This window comes from Oncorhynchus mykiss, chromosome 26 (assembly GCF_057628025.1).
Source record: "Oncorhynchus mykiss isolate SJ-2025 chromosome 26, ASM5762802v1, whole genome shotgun sequence".
In the NCBI taxonomy this organism is placed as follows: Eukaryota; Metazoa; Chordata; class Actinopteri; order Salmoniformes; family Salmonidae; genus Oncorhynchus; species Oncorhynchus mykiss.
This window is the reverse complement of record NC_143047.1, coordinates 37352788-37370000: the sequence shown is the minus strand read 5'-3', so window position 1 is coordinate 37370000 and position 17213 is coordinate 37352788. Positions and strand designations below refer to the sequence as shown.

Sequence of the window (17213 nt, the reverse complement as noted above, 5' to 3'; positions counted from 1 at the left end):
ACATAGCTGATAATATAACACTGTACATAGCTGATAATATAACACTGTACATAGCTGATAATATAACACTGTACATAGCTGATAATATAACACTGTACATAGCTGATAATAAAACAGGAGATGTTTTTTTAGTCTTCTCACTTTAGTTTATTGTTTATTTCACTTGCTTTGGAAATGTAAACATGTTTCCCATGCCAATAAAGCCCCATTGAATTGAAGGGAGAGGGAGAGAGAGAGAAAGAGAGAGGGGGAGAGAGGAGAGAGAGAAATAGAGAAATAGAGAGAGAGGAGAAAGAGAGAGAGGGGAGAGAGAGAAAGAGAGAGAGAGAAGGAGAAATAGAGAGAGGGGGAGAGAGGAGAGAGAGGGGAGAGAGAGAGAAAGAGAGAGAGAGAGAAGGAGAAATAGAGAGAGGGGGAGAGAGAGGGAGCGAGGGAGAGGGCGACGGAGGGAGAGAGGGAGAGGGAGAGAGGGAGGCATCTTACTGGGAGAAAACACATCTGTGTATCATCATATCTCGCTACGACACTCTGATTCAAATTGACCGGGCAAGACTAATTTAAATACATTAACTATTCATTAATTAAATAAAAAGGCCAGTTAGCCCCAGGGTCCTTTATAATAAAACACTGGGATGTACAGTTTATGCAAAAAATCTAAGTTCCATGTGTTGGGCTTATTATGCTAATGCTGAATGACAAAATACATGTTCTCCTGCCTCCAAATGGAGATGAGGGAGGATGCTGTCAGCAAGTTGTTTCCAGGGTACACAGACTCTCATATTGCATGTTAGAACATATTGAAATAGGAAAAGTGTGAAAAAGAATGTATTCTCTCACTACTGTAAGTCACTCTGGAGAAGAGTGTCTGCTAAATGACTGAAGTGTAAATGTGAAATAATAATATGATGCTATTTGTCCTATGTATCATTGCCTGTCATGGTAATAACCATGAGTTGTTTTACTGCTGTCTTCAGCTAAAGACCTGGGACCCTACAAGTGTGAAATATGACGGGTGTGGTATTCTGCTTTGTGCATTTGTTATGTTAAATCAATAGTCTGGTATATTCTGAAGAAAACACACACACACACGCACGCGCGCGCACACACGCACGCACGCACACACACACACACACACACACACACACATACAGAGAGAGAGAGAGATAATTGAATTCAATTGAAAATTGAGAGAGGAGAGAGAACACATAAACATACCCATATCAATAAAACAGGGAGTCAACACAGTGATTAAGGAGGGGCACAACTATTTTTGGCAGCCCCTCAAAAAATGCGTGAGAGTTCTACTGCAGTGTTTACGTGTCATTTTGCAACGTGGCGCCCATAGTCATCTCGTGTTACAGACAGCCCGTGGACCAATGGCAGGGACACTAACAATGAGTGAGGTTGAACCAGCGCTGAAGCCGAATATGTGAATGGTTGTACGTGAAGTAGGAAGCAACCTCGCTAGGTTGAGCTCTGTGGTGTCCCGTGGTAACCAGCCGGGCATGTTTGAAACGAAAATACGACCTGGGGCGGGCTGTAATTGTCTGAAGTGACCTGGGTAATGTTTTTAAATGCACCTATACTCTACTGCAAGACTTGATGCTTGGATGCCACGTTTCGGCAACATTGTTACGCTCCTCAAAGTAAGAAAGTAGCCAGCTTGCGCTGTTGATTTATTTCGCCTCAGTAGACTTGTAACAAACTGGCTACATTTGTAGCAGCGGGCTAAATACGGCTTGCAACTTAGCTCACGTAGCTTCACTCCGCAACAGCTGATCTGTCCTCAAACATCCTACTGATGGACGCGTACGGCTACGTGTGCGTTCTGCTCCTCTGCTCTTGTGTCGTGCTCGGTAAACCAACGCTAAGAAAAGAACGCGTCCACCACGACCCGTTAGAACTAATTAAACAGGCCAACGAAGACAACCAGAGCTTCCAATTCGATCATGAGGCCTTTCTGGGAAAGGAGGACGCTACTACTTTCGACCAGCTTACCCCGGAGGAGAGCAAAGACAGGCTTGGGTAAGGTTCCCCTGCAAACACTAGAGATACATGTGATACAATGCAGGGTCACTAAAGTGCAAAACTAGTTGAAAGACGACAGTTTATTCGGTTCTCCTCAGTTCCATTATTCTCTGATAACTCTTCACGTTGGTGTCTTTGCGTCGCGATCTCTATCTGGACAGCAAGCGGTGGTGACGCAACCAACCTCTGGTGCGTAATGTGGGCTATTGTCACATATCTCCACAGTTATGGGCCGCCTTAGTGGGTCACAATAGTCGCATATTCCTGTTAATGTATTTCGTGGTATCTTGGCTTTGGGTTATTAAAAATTCACAACTCGCCCAAGTGGTGCCTGAGACGTTTGCATGCCAGCAGACCCGCATGATATAACGGTACATTATTACGCTTTTAAATGTAGAGCGAGTGCTATTCGCTCGCACACATTCCCCGGTCATATTATAATTGCAGAGTGTAGTTCTTAATTATGGATAATGCATTACAGAAGCAAGAGGAAGTTTTGTGGTGTTGAGAGAGTTGGATAAAAGTTGAGAACCACGAGCAGAATCTTGTTCGGGGTTTTTAAATGTGTGTGGGAACCCATGGAACGTGTCAACGGCGGTGTGTTATTTCATAGAGAGACCTGTCTAGCTTCCTGTAGTTCTGTTTCATCTTTGCCACTGTTCAAATGACATGTTGGCTCTATGTTACACACGTTGGCTGAAATGGGTGTAGGTTGTGTTGGCCCTTCTCCCTGAGAATTCCCTTTCCTGAATCGCATTGAGTGGGAGGACCCTCTTAACATCACAACGTGGCAACCAAGATAGATATAAATACGTTTACCCTCGTTGGTGGAAAACTAACTTCCTAAATATAACACACTCAATATTATTTAGGCACAAGTTCCTCCCAAAGCAAACATATAACTCAATAGTTTTTTATTCTCTCATCGCCGGCTGACAGTATGTATAAACTGATAGTGTTGTTTTGCTAGAATGACTGCTTACTTATGCCCCTGAAGACATCAACTCATGTCTCGGTTACCTTTTCTAAAGGAAATATATGGTCCATTATATTTAACTGCATCTATGTATGGCTGTGCATTATAATTAAAGGAAATGAACGATATACTATAGTAGTGTTTGTGTGCGCTCTGTGTCCCACAGTAAGATAGTGGACCGGATAGACGGTGATGGAGATGGCTATGTCACCATCACTGAACTGAAGGCCTGGATCAAGCGGGTGCAGAAGCGTTATGTCTACGAGAACGTGGCCAAGGTGTGGACGGATTACGACCTCAACAAAGACAACAAGATCTCGTGGGATGAATACAAGCAGGCTACCTATGGCTACTATCTGTGTAAGATATGATATGACCTGCTTATGACATGTTCTGTCAGATATGATATGACCTGCTTATGACATGTTCTGTAAGATATGATATGACCTGCTTATGACATGTTCTGTCAGATATGATATGACCTGCTTATGACATGTTCTGTCAGATATGATATGACCTGCTTATGACATGTTCTGTCAGATATGACCTGCTTATGACATGTTCTGTCAGATATGATATGACCTGCTTATGACATGTTCTGTCGGATATGATATGACCTGCTTATGACATGTTCTGTCAGATATGACCTGCTTATGACATGTTATGTAGCTGTTTTGACTGAAGATTCAATCAAATCCTCACCTCTCTCTTCTCTGGTTGTCTGACTCATGGCCCCTCTCCCCTCTCTGGTTGTCTGACTCATGGCCCCTCTTTCCTCTCTGGTTGTCCGACCCATGGCCCCTCTCTCCTCTCTGGTTGTCCGACCCATGGCCCCTCTCTCCTCTCTGGTTGTCCGACCCATGGCCCCTCTCTCCTCTCTGGTTGTCCGACCCATGGCCCCTCTCTCCTCTCTGGTTGTCCGACCCATGGCCCCTCTCTCCTCTCTGGTTGTCTGACAGCTAACAATATCACACCTTCCATTCAAATTCATGACCTACCTAGTTATTTAAGCCAGCATGTCTACTTCAGTTGTTTGAACACCAACCACTTGTTTGTCTTTCCTCCAAGCTAACCCAGAGGAGTTTGAAGAGGCCACAGACCAGTTCAGCTTCAAGAAGATGCTGCCCAGGGACGAGAGGAGATTTCAAACAGCTGATCTGGATGGAGATCTGGCAGCTGATAGAGAAGAGTTCACCTCCTTCCTCCACCCAGAGGAGTTTGACCACATGAAGGACATCGTGGTCCTGGTTAGTGTTCCAAATCTGCACTGAAATGTCTAGTGTTGTCCTGGATGACCAGCCTGTTTCTGCTCCCTTAGCAGAAATGAGTTGGCTAATGCAGAAACTCTCACATGGGTTGTGGTAGTGTATCAGTAGATGGAGAAACCCCAAACTCCACAGCAGCCTAGAAAACTGAAAGGAGAACCTCTGAACTTGTTATGGATTAAGTTGAAACGAAACGTAGAAAATCAGGGCTGTATTTGAGAAGCAGCTTTAAACCCTGAGTTATGTGAAAAGTTCACAGCTGTACTGAAAACTCCTCATCGTACTCTATAGACGAGTTGACTGGCTTTCTGAAAATGTTTTGTAGTTCTTGGAACAGATGAGAGTTTCTGTGAAATCTGTTTCTGTCTGATGTCCCACTAGGAGTGCTCTGCATTCAGATCCCGCTCTCTAATGACACTTAACTCAGCCTGGAAATTCTGTGTAGATGTTTTGGAACAGGTCTAGTGGGACAAACCGACCCATGCCACTTAAATATAAAACTGACAGCGCTGAACAGTCGCGTGGCAAACATGGAGAAACTAATGCACTCGGCTTCTGTCTTCATGAAAACTGTAATACCCATTTGACAGAGTTAATTATTGATGGTTCATTTTTCAGAAATGTTTCTGGGTTGCCTCTTGGTCAGTGTTGTCTTCATTGATTTTAGTGATCATACCTTGTGGTTGTAGTCAATAGGGGCAGTCAGACCCAAGCCATGACGTTAGGTCACATCCATGTTGTTATTATTGGGTAATATGACGTGCCTACTCCCTACCATAGTAGGCCCATAACCCGTATACCACTCTAGTGTTGTAGAGGAGATGAACCCCTATACTACTGGTGTTGTAGAGGAGATGAACCCCTATACTGCTGGTGTTGTAGATGAGATGAACCCCTATACTACTGGTGTTGTAGAGGAGATGAACCCCTATACTACTGGTGTTGTAGAGGAGATGAACCCCTATACTGCTGGTGTTGTAGAGGAGATGAACCCCTATACTACCGGTGGTGTAGAGGAGATGAACCCCTATACTACTGGTGGTGTAGAGGAGATGAACCCCTATACTACTGGTGGTGTAGAGGAGATGAACCCCTATACTACTGGTGGTGTAGAGGAGATGAACCCCTATACTACTGGTGTTGTAGAGGAGATGAACCCCTATACTACTGGTGGTGTAGAGGAGATGAACCCCTATACTGCTGGTGTTGTAGATGAGATGAACCCCTATACTACTGGTGTTGTAGAGGAGATGAACCCCTATACTACTGGTGTTGTAGAGGAGATGAACCCCTATACTACTGGTGTTGTAGAGGAGATGAACCCCTATACTACTGGTGGTGTAGAGAAGATGAACCCCTATACTACTGGTGTTGTAGAGGAGATGAACCCCTATACTACTGGTGTTGTAGAGGAGATGAACCCCTATACTACTGGTGTTGTAGAGGAGATGAACCCCTATACTACTGGTGTTGTAGAGGAGATGAACCCCTATACTACTGGTGTTGTAGAGGAGATGAACCCCTATACTACTGGTGTTGTAGAGGAGATGAACCCCTATACTGCTGGTGTTGTAGATGAGATGAACCCCTATACTACTGGTGGTGTAGAGGAGATGAACCCCTATACTACTGGTGTTGTAGAGGAGATGAACCCCTATACTACTGGTGTTGTAGATGAGATGAACCCCTATACTACTGGTGGTGTAGAGGAGATTAACCCCTATACTGCTGGTGTTGTAGAGGAGATGAACCCCTATACTGCTGGTGGTGTAGAGGAGATGAACCCCTATACTGCTGGTGTTGTAGAGGAGATGAACCCCTATACTACTGGTGTTGTAGAGGAGATGAACCCCTATACTACTGGTGGTGTAGAGGAGATGAACCCCTATACTACTGGTGTTGTAGAGGAGATGAACCCCTATACTACTGGTGGTGTAGAGGAGATGAACCCCTATACTGCTGGTGTTGTAGATGAGATGAACCCCTATACTACTGGTGGTGTAGAGGAGATGAACCCCTATACTACTGGTGGTGTAGAGGAGATGAACCCCTATACTACTGGTGTTGTAGAGGAGATGAACCCCTATACTACTGGTGTTGTAGAGGAGATTAACCCCTATACTACTGGTGGTGTAGAGAAGATGAACCCCTATACTACTGGTGTTGTAGAGGAGATGAACCCCTATACTACTGGTGTTGTAGAGGAGATGAACCCCTATACTGCTGGTGTTGTAGAGGAGATGAACCCCTATACTGCTGGTGTTGTAGAGGAGATGAACCCCTATACTACTGGTGGTGTAGAGAAGATGAACCCCTATACTACTGGTGTTGTAGAGGAGATGAACCCCTATACTACTGGTGTTGTAGAGGAGATGAACCCCTATACTACTGGTGGTGTAGAGAAGATGAACCCCTATACTGCTGGTGTTGTAGAGGAGATTAACCCCTATACTACTGGTGTTGTAGAGGAGATGAACCCCTATACTACTGGTGTTGTAGAGGAGATGAACCCCTATACTACTGGTGGTGTAGAGGAGATGAACCCCTATACTACTGGTGTTGTAGAGGAGATGAACCCCTATACTACTGGTGATGTAGAGGAGATGAACCCCTATACTGCTGGTGTTGTAGATGAGATGAACCCCTATACTGCTGGTGTTGTAGATGAGATGAACCCCTATACTACTGGTGTTGTAGAGGAGATGAACCCCTATACTACTGGTGTTGTAGAGGAGATGAACCCCTATACTACTGGTGGTGTAGAGGAGATGAACCCCTATACTGCTGGTGTTGTAGAGGAGATGAACCCCTATACTACTGGTGTTGTAGAGGAGATGAACCCCTATACTACTGGTGGTGTAGAGGAGATGAACCCCTATACTGCTGGTGTTGTAGAGGAGATGAACCCCTATACTACTGGTGTTGTAGAGGAGATGAACCCCTATACTACTCTAGTGGTCTAGAGGAGATGAACCCCTATACTGCTGGTGTTGTAGATGAGATGAACCCCTATACTACTGGTGGTGTAGAGGAGATGAACCCCTATACTACTGGTGGTGTAGAGGAGATGAACCCCTATACTGCTGGTGTTGTAGAGGAGATGAACCCCTATACTACTGGTGTTGTAGAGGAGATGAACCCCTATACTACTGGTGGTGTAGAGGAGATGAACCCCTATACTGCTGGTGTTGTAGAGGAGATGAACCCCTATACTGCTGGTGTTGTAGAGGAGATGAACCCCTATACTGCTGGTGTTGTAGATGAGATGAACCCCTATACTACTGGTGTTGTAGAGGAGATGAACCCCTATACTACTGGTGTTGTAGAGGAGATGAACCCCTATACTGCTGGTGTTGTAGAGGAGATGAACCCCTATACTGCTGGTGTTGTAGATGAGATGAACCCCTATACTACTGGTGTTGTAGAGGAGATGAACCCCTATACTACTGGTGTTGTAGAGGAGATGAACCCCTATACTACTGGTGGTGTAGAGGAGATGAACCCCTATACTACTGGTGTTGTAGAGGAGATGAACCCCTATACTACTGGTGTTGTAGATGAGATGAACCTCTATACTACTCTAGTAGTCTAGAGGAGATGAACCCCTATACTGCTGGTGTTGTAGAGGAGATGAACCCCTATACTACTGGTGTTGTAGAGGAGATGAACCCCTATACTACTGGTGGTGTAGAGGAGATGAACCCCTATACTACTGGTGTTGTAGAGGAGATGAACCCCTATACTGCTGGTGTTGTAGAGGAGATGAACCCCTATACTACTGGTGTTGTAGAGGTAAACCCCTATACTACTGGTGTTGTAGAGGAGATGAACCCCTATACTGCTGGTGTTGTAGAGGAGATGAACCCCTATACTTCTGGTGTTGTAGAGGAGATGAACCCCTATACTGCTGGTGTTGTAGAGGAGATGAACCCCTATACTACTGGTGTTGTAGAGGTAAACCCCTATACTACTGGTGTTGTAGAGGAGATGAACCCCTATACTACTGGTGTTGTAGAGGAGATGAACCCCTATACTGCTGGTGTTGTAGAGGAGATGAACCCCTATACTACTGGTGTTGTAGAGGTAAACCCCTATACTACTGGTGTTGTAGAGGAGATGAACCCCTATACTGCTGGTGTTGTAGAGGAGATTAACCCCTATACTACTGGTGTTGTAGAGGAGATGAACCCCTATACTACTGGTGTTGTAGAGGAGATGAACCCCTATACTGCTGGTGTTGTAGATGAGATGAACCCCTATACTACTGGTGTTGTAGAGGAGATGAACCCCTATACTACTGGTGTTGTAGAGGAGATGAACCCCTATACTGCTGGTGTTGTAGAGGAGATGAACCCCTATACTGCTGGTGTTGTAGAGGAGATGAACCCCTATACTGCTGGTGTTGTAGAGGAGATGAACCCCTATACTGCTGGTGTTGTAGAGGAGATGAACCCCTATACTACTGGTGTTGTAGAGGAGATGAACCCCTATACTACTGGTGTTGTAGAGGAGATGAACCCCTATTCTACTCTAGTGGTGTAGAGGAGATGAACCCCTATACTGCTGGTGTTGTAGAGGAGGTGAATCCCTATACTACTCTAGTGTTGTAGAGGAGGTGAACCCCTATACTACTCTAGTGTTGTAGAGGAGGTGAACCCCTATACTACTGGTGTTGTAGAGGAGATGAACCCCTATACTACTGGTGTTGTAGAGGAGATGAACCCCTATACTACTGGTGTTGTAGAGGAGATGAACCCCTATACTACTGGTGTTGTAGAGGAGATGAACCCCTATACTACTGGTGTTGTAGAGGAGATGAACCCCTATTCTACTCTAGTGGTGTAGAGGAGATGAACCCCTATACTGCTGGTGTTGTAGAGGAGGTGAACCCCTATACTACTGGTGTTGTAGAGGAGATGAACCCCTATACTACTATAGTGGTGTAGAGGAGATGAACCCCTATACTACTGGTGTTGTAGAGGAGATGAACCCCTATACTACTGGTGTTGTAGAGGAGATGAACCCCTATACTGCTGGTGTTGTAGAGGAAATGAACCCCTATACTACTGGTGGTGTAGAGGAGGTGAACCCCTATACTACTCTAGTGGTGTAGAGGAGATTAACCCCTATACTACTGGTGGTGTAGAGGAGGTGAACCCCTATACTACTCTAGTGGTGTAGAGGAGATTAACCCCTATACTACTGGTGATGTAGAGGAGATGAACCCCTATACTGCTGGTGTTGTAGAGGAGATGAACCCCTATACTACTGGTGTTGTAGAGGAGATGAACCCCTATACTACTGGTGTTGTAGAGGAGATGAACCCCTTTACTACTGGTGTTGTAGAGGAGATGAACCCCTATACTACTGGTGTTGTAGAGGAGATGAACCCCTATACTACTGGTGTTGTAGAGGAGATGAACCCCTATACTACTGGTGTTGTAGAGGAGATGAACCCCTATACTACTGGTGTTGTAGAGGAGATGAACCCCTATACTACTAGTGGTGTAGAGGAGATGAACCCCTATACTACTGGTGTTGTAGAGGAGATGAACCCCTATACTACTGGTGTTGTAGAGGAGATGAACCCCTATACTACTGGTGTTGTAGAGGAGATGAACCCCTATACTACTAGTGGTGTAGAGGAGATGAACCCCTATACTACATGTGTTGTAGAGGAGATTAACCCCTATACTACTGGTGTTGTAGAGGAGGTGAACCCCTATACTACTGATGTTGTAGAGGAGATGAACCCCTATACTACTCTAGTGGTCTAGAGGAGGTGAACCCCTATACTACTGGTGTTGTAGAGGAGATGAACCTCTATACTACTCTAGTGGTCTAGAGGAGGTGAACCCCTATACTACTGGTGTTGTAGAGGAGATGAACCCCTATACTACTGGTGTTGTAGAGGAGATGAACCCCTATACTACTCTAGTGGTGTAGAGGAGATGAACCCCTATACTACTGGTGTTGTAGAGGAGGTGAACCCCTATACTACTGGTGTTGTAGAGGAGATGAACCCCTATACTACTGGTGTTATAGAGGAGATTAACCTCTATACTACTCTAGTGGTCTAGAGGAGGTGAACCCCTATACTACTGGTGGTCTAGAGGAGATGAACCCCTATACTACTGGTGTTGTAGAGGAGATGAACCCCTATACTACCGGTGTTGTAGAGGTGATATCCTAGATGAGTCCTTCTATGGAGAGGAGATTAACCTCTAAACTACCGGTGTTGTAGAGGTGATATCCTAGATGAGTCCTGCTATGGAGAGGTCTATATTAATTATGTTCTATATTTTTAATAACACATGTTTATTATTAGTCATCCACTTCCCAGGGTAAGTGGTCTTTAATCTTTCAGTAGGCTTCAGCAGGGGCATTTATAACCTGCTTGAAGCATGGTGTATGTGTGTGTGTTGTCACCAGCCTGTGACAGTGTGAAGCTATTTTGGCTGGTAAGGGGGTTGACTGCGTTTTGAGGTAGTGATGGCATTCCTCTCTTCTTACAACTGCTAAAGTTCCAACCTTAAGCCTCGTTCACATTACCCATAAGCGCTCTTGGCTTGCTTGACTTGCTATAAAGTTAGAGAAACAAGTTGAGGAAAGAAAAAGTAACGAAACATAACATGTTTCATCACCTGAAACAATATATTTATCCTGTCTTGAATAAAAAGGTCATATTTTGCAATATCCCAAAATAAATGCAATCTCTGAGGAGAGACAGGGTGTCCTCCATCTTGCCTTACAAAACACTACACTGGTCTGTTCAGTAGAGGGACAATCTCTGAGGAGAGACAGGGTGTCCTCCATCTTGCCTTACAAAACACTACACTGGTCTGTTCAGTAGCGGGGCAATCTCTGAGGAGAGACAGGGTGTCCTCCATCTTGCCTTACAAAACACTGCACTGGTCTGTTCAGTAGCGGGACAATCTCTGAGGAGAGACAGAGTGTCCTCCATCTTGCCTTACAAAACACTACACTGGTCTGTTCAGTAGAGGGACAATCTCTGAGGAGAGACAGGATGTCCTCCATCTTGCCTTACAAAACAATACACTGGTCTGTTCAGTAGCGGGACAATCTCTGAGGAGAGACAGAGTGTCCTCGATCTTGCCTTACAAAACACTACACTGGTCTGTTCAGTAGCGGGACAATCTCTGAGGAGAGACAGGGTGTCCTCCATATTGCCTTACAAAACACTACACTGGTCTGTTCAGTAGCGGGGCAAGACTCCATGAAGATGACGTAGGGCTTAATGAAATACGTCATGATGTAAACGGGGCATTAGGGAGTCCGTCATGACACATCTTCTCTTAACAACTGCTACAACCTTAGAGAGGGAGTCATGCAAATAGAAGTTAAATCCCAAACGAGGGAATACAACACAAGGATTGTGCATTGTTGACAGGATGAGTTGCGTCACTGTAAACATACCTAAGAGACTGTATAGGGATGGCTCACAACTTTAAAAACATCTACACCATACAGGGCATTCACAAAGTATTCAGACCTTTACTCTGTCCACATTTTGTTACGTTACAGCCTTATTCTAAAATGGATTCAATAAAACATTTTCCTCATCAATCTACACACAATACCTCATAATGACAAAGCAAAAATAGTTTTTTAGAACTTTTAGCAAATGTATATTTAAAAAATAAAAACAGGTTCCTAATTTACGTAAGTATTCAGAACCTGATTTGGGAAGGAACACACATGTCTATATAAGGTCCCACAGTTGACCGTGCATGTCAGAGCAAAAACCAAGCCCCGAGGTGGAAGGAATTGTCCGTAGAGCTCAGAGACAGGTTTGTGTCGAGGTACAGATCTGGGGAAGGGTACCAAAAAATGTCAGCAGCATTGAAGATCCCCAAGAACACAATGGCCTCCATCATTCTTAAATGGAAGAAGTTTGGAACCACTAAGACTCTTCCTAGAGCTGGCCTCCCGGCCAAACTGAGCAATCGGGGGAGAAGGACCTTCTGATGAAACCAAGATTGAACTCTTTGGCCTGAATGGCAAGTGTCACGTCTGGAGGAAACCTGGTACCATCCCTACGGTGAAGCTTGGTGTTGGCAGCATCATGCTGTTGGGATGTTTTTCAGCGACAGTGACTGGGAGACTAGCCAGGATTGAAGGCAAGATGAACGGCGCAAAATACAGAGTTATTCTTGATGAAAACCTGCTCCAGAGCGTACCTCACTGGGTCGAGGGTTCACCTTCCAACAGGACAACGACCCTAAGCACACAGCCAAGACAACGCAGGAGTGGCTTTGGGACAAGTCTCAATGTTCTTGAGTGGCCCAGCCAGAGCCCGGACTTGAACCTGATCGAACACCTCCTGGAGAGACCTAAAAATAGCTGTGTAGTAACGCTCCCCATCCAACCTGACACAGCTTGAGAGGATCTGCAGAGAAGAATGGGAGAAACTCCCCAAATACAGGTGTGCCAAGCTTGTAGCGTCATACCCAAGAAGACTTGAGGCTGTAATCGCTGCCAAAGGTGCTTCAATAAAGTACTGAGTAAATGGTCTGAATACTTATGTAAATGTAATATTTCTGTTTTACATTTTTTTATTCATTTGCTAAGATTTCTAAATCTGTTTTTGATTTGTCATTATAGGTTATTGCGTGTAGATTGATGATGGGGGGGTAACTATTTTAGTCCATTTTAGAATAAGGCTGTAAAGTAACAAGGTGGAAAAAGTCAAGGGGTCTGAATACTTTCCTAATGCACTGTATATACAATCCATTCTTCCAGATAAACAGCTAGTTAGATATATCTCAAATTACGCAAGTAAAGCAACCATAGATTGTTCTAAAGGAAGTGTGTAAAATCTCATCTCTGAAAACAGACATGGTCTCTAATCCAGGAGGTTAGCTGATCATCAGCAGTGGCTGTGTAATCGTTGTGTCACTCAGAGCCTCGTAGCTCGACTCATACTGCCTGGGGCTGTATCTTTTTTGTTATCTTTTATTACTGTCAGTAGTGAGAGTCCCACTGCTGTTGACCTCTGTGTCCCCCTTTTATGACATCATTGCCTGTGTTTGCGTGCAGGAGACTCTGGAGGACATTGATAAGAATGGAGACGGACATGTGGACGAGGATGAGTATATTGGTGAGTTGGGGAGGCGTGACTGGGGTTGACACTGCATCAGGAGACTAACCCTTCATGAACACAGGTTACAGGTCATTTTCACTCACTTCATAATTTTTGTAAAAAAAAATGTCATTCTCTCCTTTTTCAGCGGAATTTCCTTTTTTTTTACACACGAGGACAGGTCTACCCTCATTTTAATGCAAAACTATTTTTAACCAATTTGTGTAATTATTTTCTCCACAAACTATATCATGTTCTCATGGTATATTGGAAGTGTTTACAAGGTTTGGTGTTAGTATCTCCTGGGTCTTCTAGACTAGAGGAAGAGTTCCTAACACAAGATGTGGGCAACCCCGTGAGCTCGGTGACCTGATTAGGAATCAAAGGCCTGTTTGTTGGTTGCTTTGGGAAACTCTGCTCTCCTATTCAAGGATTTCACTGTTCCTTTTAGGTTGTGTTTTTACAGGAATATCCACTTAGAAACTGCTTAGAAACATCACATAGCTTGCTTGTATACCGTTAGTAGAGTTTTGATTACAGGTCCTTATAGTAAATGGCTTATACAGGGAATGCAGATGAACAAACAATGATTTACAAAATTTTTACTAATGGTTAACAAACTATTTAGTTACGGTTTATAAGCATACTTTCAAACAAAGGGTTCGCTTTTGACCTTCTTTGAGTATGTCATCCCATATCTTCCTGTATCATTGCAGCGGACATGTTTTCCCATGAGGAGGGAGGTCCAGAACCAGACTGGGTCAGAACGGAGCGAGACCAGTTCTCTGACTTCCGGGACCTGAACAAGGACGGAAAGATGGACGTGGCGGAGATTCGCCACTGGATCCTGCCCCAGGACTACGATCACGCCATGGCAGAGGCCCGACACCTGGTCTACGAGTCAGACCAGGACAAGGTACTGATCCTGTAACCTAGTTTACGAGTCAGACCAGGACAAGGTAGTGATCCTATAACCTAGTCTACGAGTCAGACCAGGACAAGGTACTGATCCTATAACCTAGTCTATGAGTCAGACCAGGACAAGGTACTGATCCTATAACCTAGTCTACGAGTCAGACCAGGACAAGGTACTGATTCTATAACCTAGTCTATGAGTCAGACCAGGACAAACTACTGATCATATAACCTAGTCTACGAGTCAGACCAGGACATGGTACTGATCCTGTAACCTAGTCTACGAGTCAGACCAGGACAAACTACTGATCCTATAACCTAGTCTACGAGTCAGACCAGGACAAACTACTGATCCTATAACCTAGTCCACGAGTCAGACCAGGACATGGTACTGATCCTGTAACCTAGAGTACGAGTCAGACCAGGACATGGTACTGATCCTGTAACCTAGTCTACGAGTCAGACCAGGACAAGGTACTGATCCTATAACCTAGTCTACGAGTCAGACCAGGACATGGTACTGATCCTATAACCTAGTCTACGAGTCAGACCAGGACATGGTACTGATCCTATAACCTAGTCTACGAGTCAGACCAGGACATGGTACTGATCCTATAACCTAGTCTACGAGTCAGACCAGGACATGGTACTGATCCTATAACCTAGTCTACGAGTCAGACCAGGACAAGGTACTGATCCTATAACCTAGTCTACGAGTCAGACCAGGACAAGGTACTGATCCTATAACCTAGTCTACAAGTCAGACCAGGACACGGTACTGATCCTATAACCTAGTCTACGAGTCAGACCAGGACAAGGTACTGATCCTATAACCTAGTCCACGAGTCAGACCAGGACATGGTACTGATCCTGTAACCTAGAGTACGAGTCAGACCAGGACATGGTACTGATCCTATAACCTAGTCTACGAGTCAGACCAGGACAAGGTACTGATCCTATAACCTAGTCTATAAGTCAGACCAGGACAAGGTACTGATCCTGTAACCTAGTCTACGAGTCAGACCAGGACAAGGTACTGATCCTATAACCTAGTCTATGAGTCAGACCAGGACAAGGTACTGATCCTATAACCTAGTCTACGAGTCAGACCAATATGACAAACGATTGTTTGAGTTTTCATTCCTCTTTACCAATTTTCTGGCTGGTAATATTATGTAGGACACTTTTTTTTATAATGTCTTAGCTCTCAAAATGGAGGGATTGAATTTCAAGTGTTAGTTCTTTAGTAGTAGGAGATCTTATCGACTCTATGTAAACCTGACTGGGTTCTCTCTTCTCAGGACACAATGCTGACCAAGGAGGAGATCCTGGAGAACTGGAACATGTTTGTAGGAAGTCAGGCCACCAACTATGGAGAAGACCTGACCAAGAACCATGATGAACTCTGAGCATAGTTTATTGTTGTGTTTGTGGCAGGGCGGTCGGACCTCAACTGAGCATCGTCAACCTCGACCACAAACTTGTCTGGTCCTCAGCCTTATCCTGCTAAATGTCATCAGTTGAACACAAACATAGTTCCAACACTGCAGTAACCCCCCCGAGGGGAGGGGCCAAGGAATAGTCTGTTCCTACCACTGACGGTCCAGGTCCTCCTGAGCGGCTGGACCAGGTTTGGTCCTGTTTCTGACATTTAGGAACAGTGATTGACCACACCCAACCTCCTTGTGACTGCCATGTTGCTTATCAGCCAGAGTCCCATCTGGCTTAGCAGCCTTTTACATCTCTATACACAGATCATCACATCACCATCTTTGACCGTTTGATCATTTCCCTTATATTGTCTTTTCTTTAAACCTGACGTGATTTTAGCAGAGATGAGAACATAGGGTTGATTGTCAGGACTATTGGATTTGATTGTGGTTCCAATGTGAAAACAAAGCACAACCTAGAATACTCTAATTCTATTTATTTAGTCATTTAACTTGAGGAGGTGAAGAAGCCTGGGAGGTATAAGAGTTAGACAGAGGTCAATGGGTGTTTATAGCGTTTATGAAGGCTGCCTACTTGTTGACCTTATCACTACACACGTTGTTTTTATACAGTGGACACAGATGTTGTTTTTGTTTTGCTGGCCAGTAAAGACTATTTTATAAATCAGATATTTTGTGAAGTGCTCTTGGATTTGCGAGCTTCCTGTTGTTTTAGGATCTCTTACTAACACCCATCTTAATGATATGCTCTTTGCCCGCATCTTTTCCCAATACAGTCTGTGAAAACATTAATTTTAATCACTTTTGCTTCGTTCGCTTGTTTGTTTTACACACTTAAGGCCTGTGTAAAAATGTAATATGAGTTTCATGCAAAACAACCAGGCTATTGTCATGATGAAAATGTAAGTTTAGCCTTTTCATTGTTATGGGAGTTTTGGAGTGATGTAAAATGACTTGAAACGCAGGCGAAGAGGGGTTCCAGAGTACTGTCCTCCATTACCTCAAAGCTGCTTCTCATATTGACACTATTGTTCATGTCGTAACATAGGACTTCCTGTTACATCACTTCCTCTTGTACCATGCCAAATGTACTCCCTTGTGTATATTAATGTTTTAGAAAAAGAAACCCATTTTCCCATTCTTGTCTAGTTTGTATCTCTATGACGACCCACATCTTTTTTTATATGTACTTTTTTTTCTCTGTATGAGAAGTTAAGCCAAGGTTTTTCTCTGTATGAGAAGTTAAGCCAAGGTTTCTCTCTGTATGAGAAGTTAAGCCAAGGTTTTTCTCTGTATGAGAAGTTAAGCCAAGGTTTCTCTCTGTATGAGAAGTTAAGCCAAGGTTTCTCTCTGTATGAGAAGTTAAGCCAAGGTTTTTCTCTGTATGAGAAGTTAAGCCAAGGTTTTTCTCTGTATGAGAAGTTAAGCCAAGGTTTTTCTCTGTATGAGAAGTTAAGCCAAGGTTTCTCTCTGTA

The 17213-nt window shown here is 44.2% G+C and overlaps 1 protein-coding gene across 2 annotated transcripts in view; it reads left to right on the top strand.

Moving 5' to 3' along the window:
* Positions 1-16876, top strand: part of LOC110506196 (reticulocalbin-1) — a 38531-nt gene extending 21655 nt beyond the window's left edge. The window contains exons 1-6 of one of the 2 annotated variants that reach the window (XM_036963810.2): positions 1253-2025; positions 3171-3364; positions 4073-4251; positions 13330-13390; positions 14089-14288; positions 15589-16876. In XM_036963810.2, the coding sequence (XP_036819705.1) occupies positions 1802-2025; positions 3171-3364; positions 4073-4251; positions 13330-13390; positions 14089-14288; positions 15589-15696 (966 nt within the window). In that variant the 5' untranslated portion in view covers positions 1253-1801 and the 3' untranslated portion in view covers positions 15697-16876. Of the gene's footprint in view, positions 1-1252; positions 2026-3170; positions 3365-4072; positions 4252-13329; positions 13391-14088; positions 14289-15588 lie in introns of those variants that run through there. The other variant, XM_090221615.1, reaches the window with a different exon arrangement.
* The last annotated feature ends 337 nt before the right edge of the window (positions 16877-17213 follow it).